General features: G+C 40.3%; 2 protein-coding genes and 1 long non-coding RNA gene across 11 annotated transcripts in view; 1 reads left to right on the top strand and 2 right to left on the bottom strand.

The window, feature by feature from the left end:
* The window catches only part of NFKB1 (nuclear factor kappa B subunit 1), a 55,643-nt gene extending 46,270 nt beyond the window's left edge, over positions 1–9,373 (top strand). For all 4 annotated transcript variants that reach the window (XM_051790489.1, XM_051790488.1, XM_051790487.1 and 1 more), the window contains exons 16-24: positions 570–684; positions 2,546–2,747; positions 4,471–4,640; positions 5,451–5,553; positions 6,221–6,345; positions 6,686–6,752; positions 7,079–7,251; positions 7,381–7,558; positions 9,186–9,373. In XM_051790489.1, the coding sequence (XP_051646449.1) occupies positions 570–684; positions 2,546–2,747; positions 4,471–4,640; positions 5,451–5,553; positions 6,221–6,345; positions 6,686–6,752; positions 7,079–7,251; positions 7,381–7,558; positions 9,186–9,373 (1,321 nt within the window). The remainder of the gene's footprint in view (positions 1–569; positions 685–2,545; positions 2,748–4,470; positions 4,641–5,450; positions 5,554–6,220; positions 6,346–6,685; positions 6,753–7,078; positions 7,252–7,380; positions 7,559–9,185) is intronic.
* Positions 7,393–13,171, bottom strand: LOC127472373 (uncharacterized). 3 transcript variants are annotated; one of them, XR_007904987.1, is made up of 7 exons: positions 13,026–13,171; positions 10,578–10,664; positions 9,755–9,818; positions 8,666–8,804; positions 8,481–8,566; positions 7,685–7,741; positions 7,393–7,538 (listed from the first exon to the last, which is right to left on the bottom strand). It is a non-coding gene; the product is annotated as an uncharacterized LOC127472373 (long non-coding RNA). The 3 variants fall into 3 exon arrangements; XR_007904986.1 differs by lacking the exon at positions 8,481–8,566; XR_007904985.1 differs by lacking the exons at positions 7,393–7,538; positions 7,685–7,741; positions 8,481–8,566; positions 8,666–8,804 and having other exon boundaries at positions 9,324–9,818.
* An 18-nt stretch (positions 13,172–13,189) lies between these two features.
* MANBA (mannosidase beta) overlaps positions 13,190–24,787 on the bottom strand; it is a 52,743-nt gene continuing 41,145 nt past the window's right edge. For all 4 annotated transcript variants that reach the window (XM_051790490.1, XM_051790491.1, XM_051790494.1 and 1 more), the window contains 4 exons: positions 23,209–23,351; positions 21,191–21,448; positions 18,495–18,991; positions 13,190–13,302 (listed from right to left, as the gene is read on the bottom strand). In XM_051790490.1, coding sequence (XP_051646450.1) covers positions 18,767–18,991; positions 21,191–21,448; positions 23,209–23,351 — 626 coding nt within the window. In that variant the 3' untranslated portion in view covers positions 13,190–13,302; positions 18,495–18,766. The remainder of the gene's footprint in view (positions 13,303–18,494; positions 18,992–21,190; positions 21,449–23,208; positions 23,352–24,787) is intronic.

The following is a 24,787-nucleotide window of genomic DNA, read 5'->3' as shown; positions in this document are numbered from 1 at the left end:
GGGGTTTTTTTGAAATGACATCTGTGGCCACTGCTGCAAACCTTGTGGTTGTTAGTCACCAGGCCTGAGTCCTTAGTCAGATTTCTGTTTGAAAGTGAAGGAAAGGAAAACCCACAGATCTGGCTGGGGAAACCCCAAGGGAAAATCTGCTTTGGAGGCAGAGGGGCCTGTGGAAATTCTGCAGGAAGTTTTTGACAGTGAGAGGTGTTCATCTGCTGCATAATTCAAAATATAAAACAAACAAATGAGCAAAGAATCTGGGGATTTTCTGAAGCAATTGTTTTGTGCTACTAATTTTGTATATTAGACTAGAAGTAGAGTTATGCTCAGGGCCGGCAAAAGCTATTCTGAGTTTGCTTTTGTGATTGAAAGGTAAACAGTTACCTTCTCACTTGCTTTTTTTAATGTTGGGGCTCATTTTAAGTGCTAATATTTAGTGCTGGAATCATTACCCCTAATAGTCAAGTGTTTATGTCAGAATTCAGTCAGATCTACAGCAAAGCCTTGAAATTTTTATAATAAATTTGAAAACAGTCTGAATTTGTTAATCTGCTTTTTGTTTGTTTCAGTGTCCTTCATTTAGCAATTATCCACCTTCATAGTGAGCTGGTGAAAAACCTCTTGGAAGTGATGCCAGATTTGAATTACAATGATATCATTAACATGAGAAATGACCTCTATCAGGTAGGTAGTTGTGGTGGTACAAGTGTTGCTGATTGTCTAGCCAGTAAAAGAGAAATTGCTTCTGTGGGAAAGAGCCGAGATCTGACAATTCAAACAAGTTTAGAAATACAATGACATATTGTAAGGTGGTGGAGGAACGAGAGCCTGTTTTCATAAATTTAGTCCATAACTCCCCTTGATGTTAACACAAGTGTCTCCAAGGGTTAATTGCAGGATAGGCCAAAAATGGTAAATTCTTCAGTTCATGTCTTCAGTATTTGGCTTCTCTGTTGCTAAACCAGCGGTATGGATTACACTGTGCCAGCTCTGGGCTCTTTTGACCTTTTAATGTAGGTTAATTCGGGATCATGAGCCAGTTGCTTCGTCATCAGTTATCTATAGGCACGTGAAGCCATAGTAACCTATTCCCTTCCCACAGCCCAGATTGTATTTGTGCCCATCACATGAGCACCAAAGATTTCCCTTTCTATTTCTAGATCCGTATTATAGTAAAACCAAAAAAATAAGCCCATTTCCATGTCTTTTACCTTGGAGGAAAAGAACTCTTAACTGCCAGGCACAATTCTGTCTCCTCAGCTTCATCTGTGACAGAGTCTGAGCTGTTTGTGTTGTAACTCAGGTTTTAGAAAGAGCTGTGGGAACCTGTCTGAAAAGGAATCTCTTCTAAAGAGATTGTGTGCACCATTTGGCTGTGGCACAGGTAACCAGCTGGACATTACACAGCAGCACTCTGACACTTGTGTTGTTTGTTTTGCTGTCAACAGTAAAGGCAGGGGTTTTTTTCTATACAGATAGTCCCAGAAGGTTTGACTCCTTTGTTTTCTTTCACATTTCATTTTTGTGTTCATATAATGCAAGTTTGAAATGTGGAGGCTGATCAAAGCAAGCAGAAGATTCTGAATTGAATTCTGTGCCCTCTGTTTAACAGAAACCAGAAGCAAAGCTGTGCTCCACACAAGAAATAAATCCCTGACTACCAGGACCTCTACAGCTCTTCCTTCCTTCAACTTATACCTTAAACCAGTGATGGGAGAGAATGTAGGCTTGGGCTAGAATTTTCCTTCTGTACAGATATTCTGAAAGCTGAATTGTACATGTACTCTATAGATGCAGTAATTGCAAATGTGTTGACAAATCTATTGACAAACACAAGCTTATTGTGCAAAGCTGGAATTAGTCTTTTTTTTTTTTAATAGTCCTCTGTTAATATAAATATAATTATCTGGAGATGGACTCTTGTGTAATTTTTAGATTATTTTAATATTGGAAATATGATTTCCCAAGCCTTACTAGAATGCTTACTGTTTAAATACATGTAACTCTGAGTATGTTCACTAACTCCTGTGCAGCCATTTTGAGGGATAAGGAGCTCCTAAGCCTATGGCTGCAAACCTCTAATTCAGGAGCAAAATGAGAGCATGGTTCAGTGGTAAAGGCAGATCTGAGCAGGGCCTGGAAAGTGTGTGTGCTCCAACCATGGCATGAACTTGGTGATGGGGCAGCTGGAAGCAGGGTTACAGTGTCTGAGGGGTGCAGGGATTATCTCATTTCCCAAGTCCCTTACACTGCAATGCTCAAATAGCCAGGTCAGTGCCCTGGCTTATAGAGTAGGCAACATCTTTGTTCCTCCCAAAGTCCAACTGCTGACACTGGCAAGGCAGCTTTTATTTCCAGTAAGTAGAAACCCTATTTGTAGTATTCAGTAGAAAAGAATGTACACATATGCAAGCTTTTAGTTTCTGTTAGCTTTGGAGTGATGTAACATCTTCTCACACCAGGAGCCTTTATGGGTTTCAGAGATTTCTGTAGAAGTGAAGTAGCTGTTGCTTATCTTCTCGTGGCTTGCTTCTGTCTCTTCTAGACCCCCTTGCACCTGGCAGTAATCACAAAGCAGGCAGAGGTGGTAGAAGACTTGCTGAGGGCTGGAGCAGATGTCAGCCTCCTGGATCGCCATGGTAATTCTGTCTTACATTTAGCTGCTACCGAAGGAGACGACAAGATCTTGAGTCTGCTCCTCAAGCATGAGAAGATATCTCCGATGGTCAACCTTTCCAATGGTGAAGGTATGGAAAGATAAGGGCTCTATTTTACACTTAGCTACCAGACAAACAAGACCCAATTCCCACCCCTGCCAACACCATGACTCTACACAGGTAGATACAGACCTTGAAATTAGCATCTTTCCCCATTTTGCATATGCCTGCAGGCACAGATAAGAGAACACAGATGTGTTGATTTTCTGGTTATACAGAACAGAAAGATGTAATGGCCACATGACATAGTATGGATTTGAATTTTTGTTACTCTATATTCTCTTCAATCTCACAAAACTTCAAGCACTGTGTTCCTTCTAAGATACCTTATGCCACCACTGGTTTTAAAAAAAAAAAAATCCCCCTAGAGGAAAATGTTTCCTCTTTTCTAGTGAATGAATCCCCTCAAAAATAGGTTCTAGACCAGTGTTGAGTTTTGTATGTGGTACTTTGTGACCATACAGAATTAGAGCCTACAAATTAACCACAAAGAGACAATTCTTCCATTTTTCATTGGCTTGGGGGATTTGAATTTAGTACTACTCCTCTAGTAGATTGTAAAACGTCTGACCTAAAAATGTCATTATGGGATTCAAGAAATGGTGTCAAGTTCCTCAGAGAGAAAGAATTTTTTATTTGGTTGGATATTGTTTGGTTGGTTGATTTTTAAATACAAGGCTTTATGATCTAGTGCAGGTAATCCTGAGATGGTAAGGCAGTGTGACCTTACAGGAGGATGATACTAAAATATACCAGTTATTCCCCAGAGTGTTTCTAGAAGAGATGTTCAGTAGCAGATGGGGCCAATGTGGGGTACGTACTTGTTTAGCACCAAGATGCAGGTTATATTTTTAAGGCTACTCTCTTTTGAGTCAAAGAGATGCTCTAGGTGAGCTCTGTAGTTCCTGCCTTCTGTTCCACCTTGTAGTCTGCTGGGGTTCTTTTTCTTGCATGGTTTTGACTCACCACCATTAACACAACTAGTTCCAATTTATGCACAAAGAACATTTTTATCAACATCATTAACATGATCCTGAGCCTCCACCTAGAGTGCTACTTTAGGCTTTGGGCCTCCCAGCATACGAAGGACACAGGCTTGTTAAAGTGGGTCCAGGGGAGGCCATGAAGATGCTCAGGGGGCTGGAGCACCTCTCCACTGCAGACAGGCTGAGAGAGCTGGGGTTGCTCAGCCTGGAGAGGAGCAGGCTCCAGGGAGGCCTCATTGCAGCCTTCCAGTGCCTTTTAAAGGGAACCTATAGGAAAGCTGGAGAGGGACTTTTTACAAGGGCGTGTAGTGACAGGACAAGGGGGAATGGTCTCAAACTGATGGAGGGTAGGTTTAGATTAGATGTGAGGAAGAAATTCTTTACTATGAGGGTGGTGAGGCACTGGAACAGGTTGCCCAGAGAAGCTGTGGATGCCTCATCCCTGGCCCAGATGGCCAGGTTGGAAGCAGCTTTGGGCAACCTCGTCTAGGGGAGGTGTCCCTGCCCATGGCAGAAGATGGGTGGAACTAGATGATCTTTGAAGTCCTTTCTAACCCAAACAATTCTATGATTCTATCATCTTTTAGTGTATAAGCAGGCAAAATATGTTACTTCTGCTCAGATAACTACAGAAACTCTAACTTATTTTACAATTCTCATAGATGCAGACATTTCAAAACTCATTACTCTGACATTTCTGAATTTTTCAAATATTAATGCACATGGACACATGCACAGTATTAATGGTTGGGATTTATTTTTTGTAGGTCTCAGTGCAATTCACATGGTAGTGATGGCAAACAGTATGTCCTGCCTCAAACAGCTGATTGCTGCTGGAGTTAATGTCAATTCTCAGGAACAAAAATCTGGACGAACTGCATTGCATTTGGCTGTTGAACAAGAGAACATCCCTTTGGCAGGCTGCCTTTTGCTTGAGGTAAGGGCAGAATTTCTTTCTTCCAGGTGTTTCCAACTATATATTTAAATACTCTGGACACTCCTTCAGTGCTTCAGAGGAACAGAAAGGGGGGTTCCTGTTTGTTGACTAGATTACTTAAATTAGCATAATGGCAAAATTATTGGTAATGTTATTCATGGTTTTGTTCAGCACTGCTGGTGAATCTTTTGGCCAAGCTGAGGAATTTACAGTGACCCTGACCTGACTGCATATGCCATGTTTAATTTGCACTGAGTAATCCTGGCAGCCAATGAACTTATTCATGAACAAGTTCATCACTACTTCTGTGTGTAGTTGAATGTGTAGAGAGATGTGCACAGAGATATAGTTGTGCATATCTATAAGTATTTGTCTCATCTCTTTAACACCTTGATCCTGGTGTCCTTAACTCTACACACCTCCTGCTGCTGTAGCTCTCCTCGGTGTTGGTGTGTGGATGTGCCACCAGCCTGGCTGCTCTTCTGAAGAGCAGCAGGAAGGCAGATTTCTGTGCACACCATTCACACTCCAAAGGCCGAGGGCAATCACATGGCAGAACCATTACATGGGATGCAAAGTGGCTTTTATGTACCTGGTCTATTTGGATATACCCTGTGCCTCCTGCTGTAACACTGGAGCACACGACCATCTGCTCCTCCATGCAGACAGTTGTAGTTATCTCTGATTATGTCTTTTCAGACATTAGTTTTTATGCAAACAGGCGTGGAAAGTGCTTGCCATGCTTATGCAGACATGAGCCTCTGCAGCTCTATTGTATAGATTTCTTTTTGTCATTCAATAAAAACCTAGGGTGATGCAGATGTGGACAGCACTACATATGATGGGACGACTCCACTTCACATAGCAGCTGGAAGGGGCTCTACAAAACTGACAGCAGTTCTCAAAGCAGCAGGTATGAAAATAGATCATTGCTGGAGAGTTTTCTTTCACAGTGATGAAAATTCAAGTTAGAAGGCTGCAAGCAGAAAAGAATGTGCCCGTGAACTTTAATGAGTGGAGGAAGTCAGATGTTAAAAGCCTGAAGGTCTGAATTTCCTCAGAAAGTCCGACTTTGAGGTGCTATACTAACCACTCTTCAGCACCATCTAATGGCTAAAAAGGCAAATTATGTTGGTCAAGAAAAATCTCTTGAGCACTCTTGGAAGTTTTTTGAATATTTCTTGTGTAGCTTTTATAGCTGAAGAAGTGGAAAGGAGACCTTGTTATAGCTGGGATAAGTGTTGGACTGCTTTAGAAACAAAAATAACCCCATCACTGAAAAATGAGCTTGTTACTGTCTCCTATTTTAGGTCACTTTAGAAGAATTAGATTTGAATATTTATTGGAACATTTTTCCCCCCTCTTTATATTGGAGAGTAGCACTACACAGAGATGTGACAGCATTTAAATGTAATTTTAAAAAGAGTTATTTGCTGGCTTAATATAAAATATCATTTAGCTGGAGTAAATAAATTAGCTGTTTTGCCATTCAGAAATTAGAATGCATATTTTAAATATTGTTGAAAAGCAACTCGAAGCCTTTTTTCTTACTTTTTTTTTTTTGCACACTTGTTTTCCAGGTGCAAATCCTCACCTTGAGAACTTTGAGCCATTGTTTGATCTAGATGATGTGAAAGATGCTGAAGATGATGATGAAGGGATTGTGCCTGGAACAACACCGCTGGATATGGCAGCCAACTGTGAGGTATGTGGTCTGTTTTTTCTGTTTGTTGAGGTTTTTTCTGTTTTTATTTCTAATCATCAAGGACAGTTCAGATCTCTTAGCTAGCTCCTTTCACTGCATCCACAGTTATTTCAGTGGTGACAAGCAACTAATTTGCCATCAAAAATTAAACTAATTCAGCCACAAAACTTCCCCAATGAAATAACATTGGAAGAAAGCTCCACTTAACAAACTACTGAACCTCAGAGAGGAAAAAATGCTGATTTACAGATGGAATTAGGTACAATACTGCTGAGACTTGTCAAGATAATGGATACTAACAAGGTTTCTGCTAAATACTGAATTTAATATATTCTCTTAGGTGTATGACATATTAAATGGGAAACCCTACCAGTCAACAGAAGTTTCGGAGGAGTTGCTGACACGAGGTAACATCTATAAAGACTTGACAATATCCCTCTAGTAATTGAATTCTCAAACCATAGTGGCTGAAGACATTGCCCTGCTATAGCTTGTAACTGAACTAGTGAGGGAGAAGAGGTACCCTCCCAACCACTTGCTCACAGAATGAGCACAATTCCCTTAAGAAGTCATAAGGACACAAAGGAGTACATTTTCAATATTACAGCAATACATTTATAAACACTGGGACTGGACACTAATATACTCTTCAGTTTAGTTTTGTTTCTGCTTAGAAATTAACTGGTGCATGATTTGTGTAAATAATAAACTAACATATTTCTCTGTTCCCCAGGAAACTTGAGAGAGCTGAATGAAAGTTCCAAGATGCAGCTTTATAAACTATTGGAATTGCCTGATCCTACCAAAAACTGGTCCACTCTAGCACAAAAACTGGGTCTTGGCATACTTAATAATGCCTTCAGGTTGAGCCCTTCTCCATCGAAAACTCTGCTAGATAACTATGAGGTAACGTGGCTGTAACAAGTTATAAAGAACATTCACACATGTAGAGAACACTGTCCTCCTGGACAGTGAGGAGCCCTTCAGTTCTAGCCAGCCTGGATGATGGTGAGCATCTGGTGTCTTCTCTCTTAGGTCTCTGGTGGTACAGTTCAGGAGTTGATTGCTGCTTTGAGGCAGATGAATCACACAGAAGCCATTGAAGTCATTCAGGAAGCACTATCCATCTCACACAGCCCATCTCACCTGGAGAAGAGTACAGCAAAAGCTCTTCCGTCGCCAACACCACTCACCTTTGCAAGTGGAGAGAGAGGTAAAATTGACAACAAAATATGAAGAGCTTTATTTAAGATGTTTTTTTTCAATTCTCCCTCCCCACCCCACCTTGGACTGATGATAGATTTTATATTTCCTTACACACAATGCCTCAGGTGCCTACCTGCTTCAGAAATATTTTACTGCAGCGTGACTTTCTTGTCATAGATATTTGCTAGGCCTAGAAGAGAGAGGAAAAATGGACCATTTGAATCAGCATGCCTGCATCACAGTATTGAATATACTGCCTCCTTTTTCTAAAACCAGACACTTACTATTTGCTGATGGTAATGCCATGAATGTACTGAGAATAAGTTTCAAAAGATAAACTAGGCAATGATTTCCCAGGCATGTACAAGTGCCATTAGCTTTTGACTTTTTTCTCCCCCCTCATATACGGATACACAAAAATGTTTTGGGCACATAAACTTCTCAATAAGACTTTGGTATTAAATATCTCTTTCTACAGTGTGTAGCACTCCAAAATGTCCCTGTATTCTGTAGGCAGAGATTACACAGGACTACAAGCAGTCCTGCTGTCAACTACCTGCTCAGAGCAGGGCCAGTATAAATATTACATGGGTTTGTCCATGTCATGTCCAGTTGAGTTCTGAGCATCTTCAATGATGGAAGTCCTACAGTGTTTCTGGGCAAGGGACTCTACTAACACAAAAACAGAGGTTGTGAGAAGTTAATAAGTCATCAGGGATGTTCAGTCATTGCTTGGCCATTTTAAGTAAAAAAAAACCTTTGTTTTTTACTGTTAAAACACCAGTAATGCTGCCTGTATGTGAAAATACTGTAGATATTTCTGGAAAGGAAGAAAAGGAAAACCACAGTCACTCCATTCTAATCTAATGTTGCCAGTTTACTCTCTATGGAACAGTTTGTTCAGTCATGGAAAGAACCTTCACACCTACCCAAAAATGCACTTGTACACATATTACGCCTTTAGATTAATCTTGAAGGGTAAAGAGGGGTTCTGCTCCTTTACAACAGGAATGGACTGCATCACATTGTTTATTCTAAGGTGTTTGTTTAGAAAAATAAGACTGAACTCTAATATGCCAACCACTGTTATAGTCACACTGATCCCATATCATACCTTCAGCTTGGACAATGATCCCTCGCAGTCAGGCACTCCTTTTGTGAATAGTGCACAGGTGATGGTGCTGCTGACTTGTTCGTATTTCAGGTTCACTTACTAGATGAAAATTGTTCAAATATTTGTCTCAAAAAGAAATCTGTAAGTTAAAATAACATGAGCCTCATCCTGGAGCTGTACATTTGCTCAGAGCCTGAATCTGAGAACCAGAGAACCTTTTGACACCTGGGCAGAGTCCTGACCAATGTGCAGTGACAACATTAATGTCAGCAGAGCACCAGGCTTCTCATCCCATCCAAGCTCCAGCTGCAAGCTGATCTCTGCCAGCAATGTCAGATCACATGCTTTGGTGGCCTGAAAACATTCAGCACAGCTTTTCCTAAAATAATACCTCATATTAGAATCATTTTCCTATAGAAGAGCTTTGACCCTGTTGGTTTGCATTCCTTAGACTTTTCTGAAAGCAGCATTACTCAAGCCACACAAAGAATAACATATTTCCTTTTTCTCTCTTCCTCAGGTGAGCTTTATAACAGCAAATTTCAAGACAACGAAAGCACGTGTGACAGCGGTGTGGAGACCTCGTTCCGCAAACTGAGTTTTACTTATTCAGACTCTCTGAACAGCAAGTCATCACTAACACTGAGCAAAATGGCCCTGGGCTACGGACATGAAAGTTCAGTCCAAAGCAATTATTTAGCCGAATAGTAGTGTTCAATTAGCAATATGCAGTTACATGAACAAATGCAACATTAAAAATTACATCAGTGCTGTCCTGGTCAGAGGGAAGTGAATTCACAACCAAAAGTGCACTGGAAGAATCCCACCCGAACCAGAAGCAATGGCAACTTCAGCATGCAACTCCTAGGCACTGCTTCCTTCCTCAAGTACATTTAATTTTATTCATTTACAAGCCATACACAATAACCAGGGCTCTACTGACATATTAATACACAGGACTGGACGCTATGAAAGACTGACTGAGCTTTTCTGGGTTGTGAGGATTTTCTTTTACAGATGAAAGTCACTCCCTAAAGCATAATATGAACTCAAAAAAGAGGTAAGGCACACAGAGCAATCAAAGGATACAGTTTCTAGCGGGTCTCTTCATAATTTTTGCAGCACAGTTGCACGAAAAGAGCTCCTAATATAGCTGGCAAAGAAAAATCATTAATCGTAACAGTGACAATTCAGAGAAAAAAAGAAAATCCTAAAAAAAAGAGTCTTGTATATTTCAAATAATGTATTTAAATTTCACTTTGGTGCCTCTTATTCAAAATCTTTTTCCAGTTTGGCATTTTCCTACTTGTAAATAGTTTTTTTATATCTGTTCCTGTTTGACAAAGTGGGCTTTTTAAATGCTTATTTTTATTTTACTTTTATAATAAAACCCTAAAATTAATTCTCTTGTCTATGCTTGCTGTGATTTTTCCATATCTTTCAAGTGGAGTTATTGAAGATTTAGCATTTCAGTTTTAGTCATTGATACAAGAGCATGCTGATTTCCAAATACTAAAATAAATAAAGGGTTGCAAGCCACCTGTCTTAAAGCTTGAAGCATCTTTTTTGGTGGGAGAGCAGGAGCATCAGCAACTGCTAAGCAGCTGTGCTTTGTGCTTTGGAATTAAAGCCTCTGCCTTGTTTCAGTTCTCATAATTATGGCAGCAGAGTGTTCATTTACACTGAAACCAACTATTTAGTGTCTCAGCAAAACTCTGATGAGACAGTTCTCCTTTAGGCTATCTAGAAACTCCTGTAGTAACTGTGCTCAAGAAACAAGTGTTTCTTGTTTCACATTAATTCTGAGATAGTGAATGTAACTGTTACTGATGTTGGCCCAACTAAAAGTACAGAGCAGGTATCAGATTTCATGATGAAAAAGCAACAGCAGCATTGTACCATTGTCACTCACTTGCAGCCAGTTTTCATGGCACAAAGATGGAGATTTGACAGGGTTGCTCTTGGCTCAGTTCAGTCTTCAGTAACCTGGGTGTCACTCCTGAGAAAATGAATCAAGATAAACATTGAGAATAGCTACATTTAGAGCAGTAGTTGCTGTAATGAATTAAACTGAGCAATGAAAAAACCTTGTGAACTAATTTTATATCCAGCTGAATTACTGAGTATTTTAATTACTTTCAGGGAAACATGATGAATAATAGTAAAAATGCCATTCTTTCTTTCAGTTATTGTATGTATAACCTGCATATGCAGCACCTAAGGCATAGGATTTTTGTTCAATTAATGTACTTGTCTGATAGAAACAGGCAAAGGTTCTCATATTCTGAGGGTGGAGGGGCTTACTGAACCCCAGCTGAGCTGCTGTCCAACTCAGGAAGCTGGCAGAGATTTTTACTGAGGTTTCTACAGTCCTACAGGTCACCAGTGCACCCTGACTGTTGATTCATACTTTTTTAGCCTCAGTTCTGACCAGCTCTGCTTTTAAACCACCAGAAGACACCTGGGCCCATATTTCTTTAAGCACTTAATGACCAAATGCTGTATAATAGCTATTCTTCCGGTTAGTGATCATGCAATGAACAGCAGGTCCCCTAGGCCCTGTGTATTGAAGTGCTTTAAATGGCAGTCTGGCAGCTTTTTTCCTTGCAGCATCTCAGTTTCAGTATATTTAACAAAAGACACTTTAGTCCTTTTATTTTTTTTCCCCTCTTTGTTTAGAGATAGAAAAAAGCTTAATTTAAAAAGTATTCTCAGTAATTCAGACTGGAACACTAAATTTCTACAGCTGAGTCACATAATAGGATAACTTTTCCCATCTGTATCAACCCTCTCCATCTTCCACACAGTCTGTTAGAACTAGGCAAGAGGAGGAGGTAGAACACACCACCTAGTGTAGGACACACTACAGAAAGTGGCAGGACATCTATTAGGAGACATTTGTGTCTGGTGTAGTTCCATTTGGCAGAGCAAGCCTGCTGGAGAGCCTAGTGCTTATTGCAAGCAGCTCAGTTAAAACACTAAAACACACAACTGTGCTCTTCTGCTCGACCTTTTTTCTTAGTAGTAGTGGTCGTCCTGTACAGGGCACACTGATGGCACCTGGAAGAAGGTCAGGCTCCTTGCAGGTGTGAGGATGAAGGCAACATACATACAGAGGAATGAGGCTTAGCAAGAGCCAGTGTAAGTGACACAGACAAGTCTGGAACATTTAAAACAAATGTGGTCACATCAAGTAATTGTCAAGATGTATTTGTCGACCACATCATCGTATCTGCTCTCCTCAAACAGATATTAATCCTCACACCTCCTTGCTAAGAAAGGTAGTGCCATTCCTATTTCACAAGTGTGATAGAATAAACTACAGCTACAGTCCTGCAAAAATCCAGAAATCAGCTGCCTGAGAGCTTCTGTCTACACCTGGCTTATAGAGGGAAACCTTTCTCACAGAGTAGTAATGGTGTAACTTAGGCTTAACAGTTTCATTCAGCAAGGACCTCACTACACATTGTAGCACAGGTTGTTGTCCCCATTCTATTCCATGTTACCCTGAGGAAACAAAACTGAGGAGGGTATTCACTAAGTTCTCAAAAGTCAGGAATAAGTTTGAGCTTTTTTAAGATATGTGCAGAAACAATACAAAACACCCAACAACGTGTCAAACTCAAGAGCAGGGTGTCTCTGCACTGTGGCTGGATGAGCAGTTCTGACTAGGCCTATTCCACAGTGGGCTCTTCTGGTGCGCTGCATCGCACTGCAAGCAGCCTGGTGCCTATTTCCATTAGCAATTAAAGCACTGAGGTTGAAGGTATGAGCAAAGATCATTAACCAGCAACCTCAAATTGATCCTTAAAAGCTGATTTCATGGGTTTGTTCTTTTGAGTGCTAATCAGGCTTCTTCTCACTTTGACAGTAACTGCACCGATTTACCTGCAACACTTGAAATATTCAAATGGTTCACTATTAAAATAAGAAAGGTTATGTAATTAAGCTTTTTTCCCCCCCTGAAATGTAAACTTCGGGCATTCTCAGTCCAGTTTAGTATTACATTTTAACTTACTTACAGTGAGGATCAAAATCTGAAATAATTCTAAACTTAATCTACATTTGCAGTGGAATGAAGCCTGCTCCACTATTTTGCTACTGTACTTCAGTAAGAAACTTGTGGAATGCAGCAAAAGTTGTGACAACAGATCACTATGGATCTTCTCTACATTTGATGTAAAATGGATTATTCAGAAAGTTAAACTGCCCTTAATTTTAGATTGGCTGCCATACCTGTAAGTTTTTTGGCATCATATTTGGGGGTATTTACAAACTTAGAAATCAGTGTGGTAGTGGGAAGTTCTAGGAAGCATTCTGAAATTTTGTGGACTGCAGGAAGGATAAGAATGTTACCTACATGTGCTGGTGTATAAAGCCTCTTTTTTCCATTGTCTGGGCAAGTAAAATGCTTTTTTTCAACATTTAAATAAATGAACCACTGTCCTTGCTCCCTCCAAGTGACAGGAATGCTACTGCTGATTTGTTAGCTCAGGGTGCAGTAGTCCCACAGCTTTTGGCTGCACAGTCCACAGCTTTTGGCTCTTCTGGATGATCACCCCTTGCAACAGAGCAGTTCTAAAGTAACTGCCAAAGGTGCAGTCCACACTTTTGCTGGCTTCCAAAGATTCCTACAGCTACAGGAAAAAGACAACACAAGTTAATTACCAAGGAGCTGATTTTCTGCATTCAGCATTATGAAGCAGCCTGATGTCCTGCTTAGAGCCAGGCTGTATGTCTGTTATTATTCAAAGCCTGCAGAGGTTTCCCCATGGCCTCATTTAAACTCAAGCACTGTAGCAATTTTTCAGCCATCCATTCACCCTTGCTTCATTTACAATACAGAGGAGCTCTAGCAGATCAGTGGCCTTCATTACATACTGCAAGGGAAAACACTTGTGACAGACTTAACACCTGTTAACCTGTGCCCCACCATGGCACTTGCCAACATTCCAGCTGAGTCAGCCCACAGAGGCACAGAGCAGCATCACGCCTCTGGGATAGCTAATACAACGTCTGCCAGAAAGACAGGGGCATGACAACTGCCTCACTTCTCTTTCAGATGTGCAGTCACCTCAGTATCTTCTTGTCTGCAGCATCCCAGGGAAGAAAGTCTATATTTGGCTACAGTACAAACCAAAATCTGTAGCCAGAGCACTTCCAGATGGGTAACAGATGGCTAGATACACAAAACACGTCCCTGTTCTAAACACTGAGCCTGCTTCTTTATGTGCTGCCCTTGGATCCTTACCAGTGCTCACACTGGGCAATCCAACCACAGCTTCCTACTGCCCTAACACTACCATGGAATAACAAGAGATGAAGATTTCCCCTATTTCTTTCATAGGAAACCACCTGAGGCCTGGCTTACACCATCACTCCTTTACAGTTGTTGGGGAAATGGGCTGAAGCTTAAACCCTGGTATAGTCCATGTTAGTTGGTAAGACAGAATTGCAGGGCCAGCATCCCCAAGTATTACTATTTAGCTTACTTACAACAAGTAAAGGAGGACTGCTACAATAGGAGAAGACAGAGAAGCTGCAAGGCCTGGCAATGGCAATGTTTGCAAAGAGGTATCAGAGGCTGGCATTTAAGGTTTTGGTTTTTCACCACCATGAAACAGGATTGAAACTTTCAGCTCCTCCATCTGACAAGAGCTGCTTCCCCAGTAGGCCACCAGCTCAACAGACTCTTTCTTACTTAGAGCTCTGTTCTAGATTACCCAGCTCCCCACCAGGCCATAAAGCCTGGCTAAATCCACAGCCCAGTAGTTCTACCACAGCCATTCCCCTCCACAGAGTCAACAAGGTACCCAGCCAGTCTCAAAGTAAAAAAGCTATGCAAAGAAAGAGCAATCCTGAACCACTTTGAACTCACAGAACCCATCAAAAAAATTTCAATATCAACTCCCAAAGCAGAGCTGCATGAACAGGTCCTGGCAAGCAGCCATGCTCACTGCCTTCCTCCTGACACCTCAGGGTATTGTTTCCCTTTATGCTGCAGCACATTTCCTTTGCTGTAGTCACCTAGACCAGAGACACCTTTTATTTTGGCCATGATACACACTAATAATCAAACCAGGTATTCATGGGTCTCTACTAACTGACTCTACTTCCTACAGAAAGATGCCCTTTTTTCATTTAAGCTTTGTTTTTCCACTCAAACTAAACTGGGACTTCGATTTCACTATTGTGTAACATCTGACTGGAAAGCAGAGTTATGTAGACCAAATTCTTTGACTGGAACATGTCCTTAAACATTCTAACCACAAGTCCCTGGATGACTTAACTTACTACTCAGAGGGTAAGAAAGAAAACTGTGATTCTGACAGTATAAAGACTGGCTTGTAAGCTACAAAACCCAACTGTCCTGTCCCAAGAATAAGAAACTCATTGGCCTGTTTCTCTGCTCCTGACACTGCTACAAGTGCCTGAAAAATGTGTCTGCTACACATCTCCAAAACCAAAAGGTGACTAATAGAAATAAAAGTACCAAAAAAAGACGTGCCTCTAAGCCAGAAAACTGTCCAGGCCAAAAGGTATGCAAACAACAGGCAACAACAAAGACTGACAAACTATGAACACTTTCTTAGAGAGGAACTTTCGGATACATTTGCATGCTTCTCTCCTGGAGAAGATGCAGAAGAACTTGAAAAAGCTTCCAAGGACATGCTCCAGTAAACTGGAGCAAAATAAGGCTTCCACATGTGGCAGAAAGTACCAACAAAGAGGTGCCCCCTAAAGCTCAAAATGGTCTCTGCAAGTCCTGAATAGGTTCAGAGCCAAATCTCTGCCAGAGACCAGTTTTAGGACAACAAATCAGCCAATGCCATACAGTGTTCTTCCCAAACCTGCTCTCAAGTTCTGTTCTAGAAGGGCATTGGTCATGGCTGAAGTGCACTCTGGCTGCTAACTTTTGCCATCAGTGGAGAATAGCTAAGAGGGGACCCGAGAGCAAAGAAAGGTCGCCAGTACAAGTAAACTCACTGGTCCTTGAACAAAACATAGCAAGGATCCACCCTGAAAGAACACTGATTAGCCCAGTCCCCTCTACTGCTACCACCAATAATTTAATGGCACTGAGGACAAACACCATGACACTCACCATATGCTCCTCCCAATGCTCCTGCTCCTGAACCCCTGCCCATCAGACAGAACTGGCAATACAGGTGCTGCCCAGGAGCTGCAACAACACTCAGGTGGCTACAGATGGATGTGTTGATATGAGTGCTGGGTACCCTGAATCTCTCTTCACTTGCATTCCTATCTTTGCCCTGATCTGAGACAACAGTAGAACAATGTAACCAAGTATAGCACAGTATGCAACTGCAAAAGTACCCAGGGAAAATGGTTAACCAAAGCACATGTTACAGCCACTGCTGCATGGGGCAGAGAACAGCTCCTATAAATACACACCTACTACAACACCAGGAAATCAAAAGGATGTATTAAGGATATTAAGACAACAATAGAAGTGAACCTTCCCCATTAAATTCTGTTTTGAGCTCAAGCTTTTTTGGCTTAAGCAACTGCTAATCTTTCATAACAGCACCTACTGCTGAATTAAAGCTCTCCAGTGAGAAAGAATGGACCTGTTCCTTAGGGAGCTTCTGACCTTCAAAAACAGCAATCAAAAAAATCGCCTGAACCTTTTCACATCAATCTGGTAATTGCAGAAAGCAACAGGGGAAAAAAACATAAAAGAATGCTGTTCTACATAACTGTGCTGGTAGACATTAGTTGCATAGCCACTTCACCATTTATTTATCACATACCACATCATTTCTTTCACAATTTTGCCTAAAATTTGCGACAGGTTAAACAAGGTCACAGTTATCCAAATTCTAGCAATCCAAAAGCTCTTTTCTACATATCTCAAACTTCACTCCTATGCTGAGATGCACCAAGAACAAATATCATTGACCTCCAGACAATCCTCTTGACTGTCTTTAAACAAGTGACTCTATCAAAGCTCTATTTCTTTAACACTATTAAGTGCCATTTTGAAGTTCTACCTAGATGTTGCTGGAACAAGTATTTCTCCATAAGAGAAAGACATCAACAAAATCTGCCCTTTTTCTAATACGCTGCAGCAGTATTTATTAATCATATTTTTTCCACATTTTTTTTATCCTTACCTTATATTGACACCATTGCTGCTTTGATTTCACTTTGATGCCAGGACACCAAAAAAAACTGAAGAATTTTTTTTGTATTGTTGGCACAGGATGCCTTTCAGATAACTTTTAATCTCCTTTATCAATATCTGCATTTTCTAACTGTTAAGTTTTACTCATTACTGTCATTTTCTCTATTTATTTTGCATAAACATTGGCACATACACCTCCATATTTTGATTGTTTTCATGTCTTCTTTTAGCTAGGACAAGTGTTGAATCAGAAAAAGCCTCCAATGCAAATGCAGTTAGTTGTTTTGCTGACCTAATAAAGAATTTGTAAGCAACTTCCATTTATCATTTCTCTTTCATCCTTAAGTTCTTTCTTTTGCTCAGGAGTATATAATTTTTTTGTTAATACCCAATTCAAAAGCACCAGAGATCACCAAGGATTTATCAACATGCTCATCTCTCTGCCCATTAAAACTGTGGTCGCTGCAAGAAAACAACCCCCAGTCCAAGGTCTCTAAGTGTCCAGTGGAACAGCCACTTGCCCCACACGAGCTCGAGACACCCCCCCCCCCAGCAAATATCACATACCTGGTGCTTTTACAACACAGATGGACATCACCGGTACAGCTTGTTCAAACACCACCTACTATGGTGCTGATTCTGCTTTGCAGGAAAATTAATACTTGCTCAGACTGCGAGGGGATTCTTGCAGAAACCCAGCAAGATCCCAGCTGCATTTCAAACCACATCTGACAGACAAGCCCACTGTTTAGCAACCTGCTCACAGAGTGGCTCGTTGGCCTTGATTTCGTGACAGCCAAACCCTCAGGCTTTCAGCTCCACAGGCTACAGCAGTCCACCATGCTGAAGCAAGCTTATTTTCTTTGTATTAAATGCCAAAGTGAGATGACATTTCTATGAGAAACCTAAAAATTTTAAAACGTAGTTGGAAACAGAATGGAAGGTGAACCACCATTACTTTGTATAGACTAAGGAATTCAATGTGCCACCAGATGTAATAATGAGCCAAGAGTGTCTTCTATGGGGAACCATAGAAAGAAAAATGTTGAGGTTTTAATTTGTTGGAAAGAGAGGAGGATCAGTGTGGAGCACAGGACCACTCATGAGGAATGCCAAGAGGTAACAGAATGTCTGTGCAGCAGTGTCTGAGTGAGAACAGCAGCCGCTGCACCTTGCATTTAGTAGAGAAAAAACAGTCACTTGCACCTCTGTGGTTCTCTTACGTGACCATTTCTTCTCTGTACTGCCTCCTTTCTCTTGGCACCTTTGGTTAACTCTTCTCCCTGCTCCTTTTCTCACATGGCACATTATGTGGGATGCCACACAGCAGCAAAAGGTCTGTGACTGCACCTGCAGCTCTCTGGGCATAGACAAAGCCAGATGCAGAGCTCTCAAAGGCTGTTGCTTATTTTGCATGAAAAGAGAGCAGAAAACAAGTCTTGTACTGAATTCCTCTTTCAGAAAGGGGAACAGATCTGCCTGATGTCTGACTCGACAGCCCAGGTTTCATGCCTTGCAGGAGGCAGGCAGACCACCTTAATGGATGACAGCCATAGGTCTGGAAAGGGTAGGACTAGTGCCCTCCTGATCTGGGTGTAGATAGATCAAACAACTTGGAGGTGTACTTCTGGAGGTTGTCCCAGCTTCATTCCCTGCCCTTCCCCCCACTCCCCAGCATACCTTGCTGTTATAGTAAGATGAATTTCCACTTAAAGCATAGTGAAACTAAAAAAAAATGGATGTACTTTCAAGACACCACATATATTATATGTAAGCTTTGCTGTTGATATCTTTACATTGAACCAGCAGTTAAAATTCACACATGACAGGAACAGACAGTATGTTCTCCAGTTGGCTCAAATTGTGTGTCACTTCAACTTCAGTAAAATTGTTTTAACTTTTCTTCTCCTCCTGTTTCACTGTTTATATAACTAGAAGGAAACGAGGTATTTTCAGACAACATCCAACAGAGAGGTCAAGGTTAGTGAGTTTTCTAGTTCTTCAACACTGGTAGGTTCCCAAGGATAAAACACAACCACTTTCTTCTTTTCAGTCATGAGAAAACCATTATCACTAAATCTGCCTTTTATACTCCCTACATCCATAGAAACAAAAGGAGCAATTGCAGTGGTCTGAAGAACAAATATATAAGTATCGTCTTGTTTGGATACAGAAGCCTGAAAGAGAAATAAAAAAAATAAATAAATAAAAGAAAATATGCATGTTAAAGAAGACCCCAGTCACACCCAAACTGGTAAAAGAGCTGCATGCCCATAACACAGACTGAACAACCACATTTGATCCAAATGAATAATCTCTTCTGGAAACCAACAGGATTCATATCCAAGAATCATGCAAAAACTGCAAATGTTATTACAGCCTTGCTACAGAATACTACAGATGGTGGAAGAATGCCAAAGTGTTATCACTCTACCATCTTCTTATGAAAATAACTGAGTAAATGGTAATCTGACTTGCACATAGTACTTGTATCCTCTACTTACTGCAGTGAAAGAGATTTGTCCTTTCATAACACTTCACTCAACCGACCAATTCACAACTACTAAATTGCCATTTCAATTAAATCCATGGTAGAAATACACAGAAGCAAAAGATGGTAAAAAAAAATATCACAGTAACACAGGAGGTGAAGGGCAGTGAAGCCCTTATACTGTGTTTAGTAAAATATAAAAAAAAATAGTTGTAAAATACCAGGACAAAGTTTAATGTTTTATATCAAGTTCTACCAGTAGTTACTCTCAGAGAGACTTAAAATCCCAACCAGGATGCATTTTCATGCAACACTCCCCATTCACCATAATGAAATATTATGCAACATAGTTTCCAAATGCCTATTAACTATATATAAACAGAAAACAAATTGTATTCAGTGCAGACGTCACATTCCAGTTACACAAAAAGCAAGGCCTTTCATTTTTAACAAAAAGCACGCATCCTTTGCATTTCATGTTTCCTGAAGAAACACTAATGTCTTCATGCTTTTTAAGAGCAATGCTATGAACAGCAGCTCTTGGATTAGCAATGTATTTGAAAATTTAGTTAGCTTATTAGTAACTATGTATAGAAGCACCACTTCTTGCTAAACAGAATAATGCTTTTAATCACAGATGCATGCTTTCCTAAGATGACCACTTTGAATTTATCCTTGTTAGCTATCTGTACTGCAAAGACAACACAGCTATGGGATAAAGGAGTGAAATTTCCCAACGATGCTCCAGTTGCAGAGCTTTTATTATTGATGTTGTCACCCACAAAAAAAAAACCCCAGCATGACTCAGACTCCAGATTGTGCCACCAGCTGAAAAAAAATAAAAACAGGCTGATTTCTTTCCTTTGTATACGCAGGAGGCAGACTGCACTGCGAGATAAGAGGGGAAAATCTGGCCCATTTTCTTTTTGTAAAGCAATTATGCTGGTCCAGATTCAAAGAGATTAAAGACCTCTATTCCACCCTTGTTTAGTTTAGTCCCAAAGAGCAAAGCTGCAGTTTGAAAGCCAAATGTGAGAAGGCACAGGTCCCCATCCTGCCAATCTGACGATTAGGAATTTTGCAATAAAATGTAAATGCTAAGAAGTGAGGCAAAACAAAATGTGTGTGTGTACACACACACAGAGCATGCATGCTCCCTCTATACACAGCAAGCTTGCTGGGAGCAGAAGAAATCTAAGGAAAAGCACCAAACTGACTAAATGTTACACAACACTGATGCTTTTTGTGCCTGTTCAGAAGACTGACACACTTGTCAGCTATTAAGAAATAATCACTATTACACAAATCAGAACCCTTTCTGGAGGGCAGGGAGTTGAAGAAGGAGGAAAGGATCATGGAATATTACATGTTAGCAATGGTACACTGATCTTAGAGTGTGAGCACTTCAAGAGGAAATACTAGCACTTCAAAAGGAAAGAGAGGAAATATCATGACAACAATGCACTCCACACTCAACTGAACTAGGAACACCTAATAGTGACACTACTGCCTGCAAGCCAAAACACTTGTCATGATGCTTTTTGCTATCTAGGGACACAAAAGTAAGAAAGGAGTAATGCTGCAGCAGTCAGGTGAAAGACAGTCTAAAAAATGAAAGGGAGGCTTCATTATTTGAAAAAAAAAACAAAGCCCAGGCAAAAAACACACATGAAAACAAACAAACAAGCCACCAGTCTTATTTAGATATTCATATAGTGACACAGAAAAAAAAAAATCTGATTTTGAACTCAACATGGAAGCTATAACAGCAACAACTAAGGAGAAAGAACATTCAGTGGAACCAGACACTGCATAGCAGGCAAACCACTCAAACCAGCAAGATCAGCAAAATCAAATGCAGTAATTTAGCATGATTGATGCTTACACTAAGCTGGGTCTTTTCTAATCCTACAGCATCCTTTAGTGATGAAAGGAAGAAATGGTTCATAGGACTCTGGAGGCCATCTTCTCCCACAAGACAGAAAGTAATAACACAGCTTTTTCTGGTACAATTTCTGCATCTTTCCAGAACATCACTTATGGACTCCTTGTAGATGGGCACAGCACTTTGTGCTTTAACAATCACACCTTCTTTGGCAAGGATACATACTGGCTCCAAAGAACCCCAGGTGTGCACAACGACCTATTGAAGCATATTGAGAGAGCACAAATATTAGAAGAAAAGCTTCATCTATGAAAGCAGTGCAGCATCCTAGGTTTCAGATTGCTCATTGCAATAGATGTTTTCCTGACAGTACCAGCTGATTTCCACCTAGCAAGAAACTCTACAAAGATTTAAACAATAGATATGGCATAATAATTAGATCATTCTAAAAACAGTTAGTCCATTTCAAGCAGTCTGGAGCTGTTGTTGTTTTTGATCTGCAAGACTTTTTGTTTTCTCCAGGCTCCTCCAGAGGAGGGGACTGCCAATTTCTGCCAAGGGAGTGCTGGGAAATGGAATTAGTGAGTGACTAATTTGTTGACTCTCTTTCCTCCTCTCCTTGATTAAAAAAAGTCAAGCAAAGGATTTTCTTAAGATTGCTCAGTGTTATCTGATGTAACTCAACTGGGTAAGCTAGAGTTTCTGCATAATCACCATTAAACGGAAGCAAGCTGCATCACCTTAAAAGAGACTATGAAAATTATATTAATACAGCAAAACACACTTCCAAACGTCATACACGTATTATGAACATACCTTTAAAAAAAAGGCATAATTTGGAAGATAAGCACATAATGAGAATTACATTTTATTTACAATTTATTTCATAAATTTTAGGTTATTTTTTACCTCAACAGGAGTCTGCAGTCAGAAATAGATCTTAACTCCTTTCAAAAGTTAAGTTCCAAATTTTCTTGAAGCGCAAAATACAGTATTCATCAGAACTACCCTACTGCCAATGATTTCCTGATGCTATCAGAAAATCTGAATTTAAGTCTGTTAGAATAACTCAGACCAGAAATAAACAATTTCAATAAGTGCAGTTCTAGTCCGAACTATCCAGAAATTGCAACCATTTTCTGTACCATATATTACTATATATAAGCAACCTTATAAATCTCAAAATTCATAGAAATCCACCAGACAGACCAGTGAACCAGGACTTGACACACTCACCCTATTAGTTCCAAAATGACTAGTGAGTCATTCCAGATCTGGTTTTCCATCCTTATCAGAGTTTTCACATGGGACACAGTTTAAGCTAGGAGTTATATCTCATCGTGCAACATGGTCCCTAAATTCACTTGGGATCTGGTTGCCACATGATTAACAGCAACAAAATGTAACAAGTTGAAAAGGAAGACTGTGGTCTACAAGGCAACTCAGCAGCCCAAATACTTCCTAAAAAATCCTATCAGTTTCTACAGTATTATCAGAAAACAGTTTAAGGCATCAATTGAAAAATGATAACACTGCATAAGTGACCTTGCAATTAATGTACACCTTGATGTTCTATCAATATTTCAGAAAATAATCCAGTCCTTTTTCCCAAAGTGGTATACTTTGAGTACCAATAAGCAGTGGTACAATCCCTTTTTCCTGCCCCTGCTTAGTCAGTTAATTTGGTTCTAACACCCAGGAACAGTTTTGTTAAGTAGTGAGGTACCATTTCTCACACTTTGTTCTGTTTAACCATCAATCCCTTTAAGATTTCAATAGAATAGTTAATTCCAGGCTTGTACCTACAGGTTGAAAGCAAAGCACTTAATTCCTTCTTCTGTGAAGCAGTACGCACTACTATAATAAAAGACAGTGTTGCCCCTAAGAAGATTAAAGACTAGAGTTGCACCTCATTGTGTCTGAACATAGCTTGAAGCTTGTTAAGCAAAGATGTGCTCTTTCAGCTTCTCACATTTTTGCAGGAGGCACACAAGGGTGGTGAGAGAGGTGTCACTTACCCTCAAAGTCAGCTTCTGGTCCCCATGAAGATCTGAGACACCGTAAATGTACAACACACCTTGGTCTTCATACGCCACAGGCAGCAGTGGTGCAAAGAAGTTCTGGGCAAAATAATGGAGCAGTTTCCACTTACCACCATACTCTGTAAAGGGTTAAAAGGAAGAAAGATTCAAACTGAATCCAAGATTCTCTTGGTACTCAATCTCTTCCTGTGCTTTATGGTCCTGCTATGGCAATACAACATACTTCTCTACCCTTTTGTACCTCTACCAAGTGCAAAGAATGATTGAAGGTACTCTAGCTTCCTTCCAGGCAAGGTTCTACTCTAAAGATTCGATGCTCCTTGAAGCTTTACTTTGAACTTCACCAAAAGGTCACATTTTCTACCTCTTGGTCCTATCATTGCTACACTGCCATTCAGCTAAATAAAGCTTTAAACACAAGTGACAAAACTGACATGGCATACTATACATTTAGCAAGCAGCAAGAGCATCTATGTTGTTGAGGATCCAGAACACACTGGCATTGCCACAAGCTACCACTACTATAAAAAGAGACACCAGAATCTGACTTTTGGTGCTTATACAAAGTGCTTTCTTCCCCTTTTTCAGTCCCCCTCTTTCTTAGAGGAACATCAGTAGCAACAAAGATAAAAAACAAGTTCTCAAACCAAAGACAACTCTGAGCTTGGCAAAATGAATTTGCCAAGATCTAGAGACAACATTTACTTCATGAGGGCCATATGTATGTCCATGACAGACATATGCCAATCAGTTGGCATTGCCTCTTTAATGAGATGTACCTCATTACTTTTAATACTTTGAAAGCCTGCCATTAAACTGGAAAAGCCATCAAACATTGTGTCCTCTCCAAAAAAAGCAATTTTGCCAGATGCAACAGTGCCACATAATCATTTTGGAAGAAAAGCTGCTTCCATTTCTTCCTCTATTAACCTTCCATCTAGCACCCACCGTCAGCATTTTAAGTCTGTCGTTGCTCAGTCATTATCCAGTCATTGAAACAGCACTAAAAGGAAGTAGCAAGTCAGCTGCAGCATCTCATAAGGAAAGAAAAGTTAGATACTGATTTCATTCTTGTTGTTGGCTCTTTGTTTTATGCAACAGGTTTAAAGTCCATGGATGCTGAAAAATATTTTCAGTAATATGTTTTTCTCGTAACTAATTGCTTCTCTGTTTTGGTGCCTGTACAAAGCTCTTAGCATTTTCAAACAACTCTTAAGTAAAGACTTCATTCAGAGTGATATATCCTTTAAAGGCTGTGTTTGTGACTTTCCCAGGCTGAATATGCTCTGCCTGCACTCCACATAGACACAAATGAACTTTGAGGAGCGTAAAGTGCATTAGCTCCAGCTTATCACCTTACACATCACCTTGTTCTCAGCAAGTTCACAACCAGCTAGCTTGGAGAACGGACAAGCAAAGCTTGAATCTGCTTGGAAAACCCATACAAGATTCAGCTGTGCTGTGAGATCAGTCTGTTGCCAGAAAAAACACCATTCAAATTAATAGTATTGAAACAAACCAAAGAGGTAAGTCTAAACGAAAACTTCAGGAGAGG

The sequence above is a fragment of the Manacus candei genome, unplaced genomic scaffold (assembly GCF_025592945.1).
Source record: "Manacus candei isolate 608988 ecotype Guabito, Panama unplaced genomic scaffold, ASM2559294v1 h1tg000028l, whole genome shotgun sequence".
In the NCBI taxonomy this organism is placed as follows: Eukaryota; Metazoa; Chordata; class Aves; order Passeriformes; family Pipridae; genus Manacus; species Manacus candei.
The sequence above is the reverse complement of the archived record's forward strand: the minus strand, read 5'-3'. Positions and strand labels throughout refer to the sequence as shown.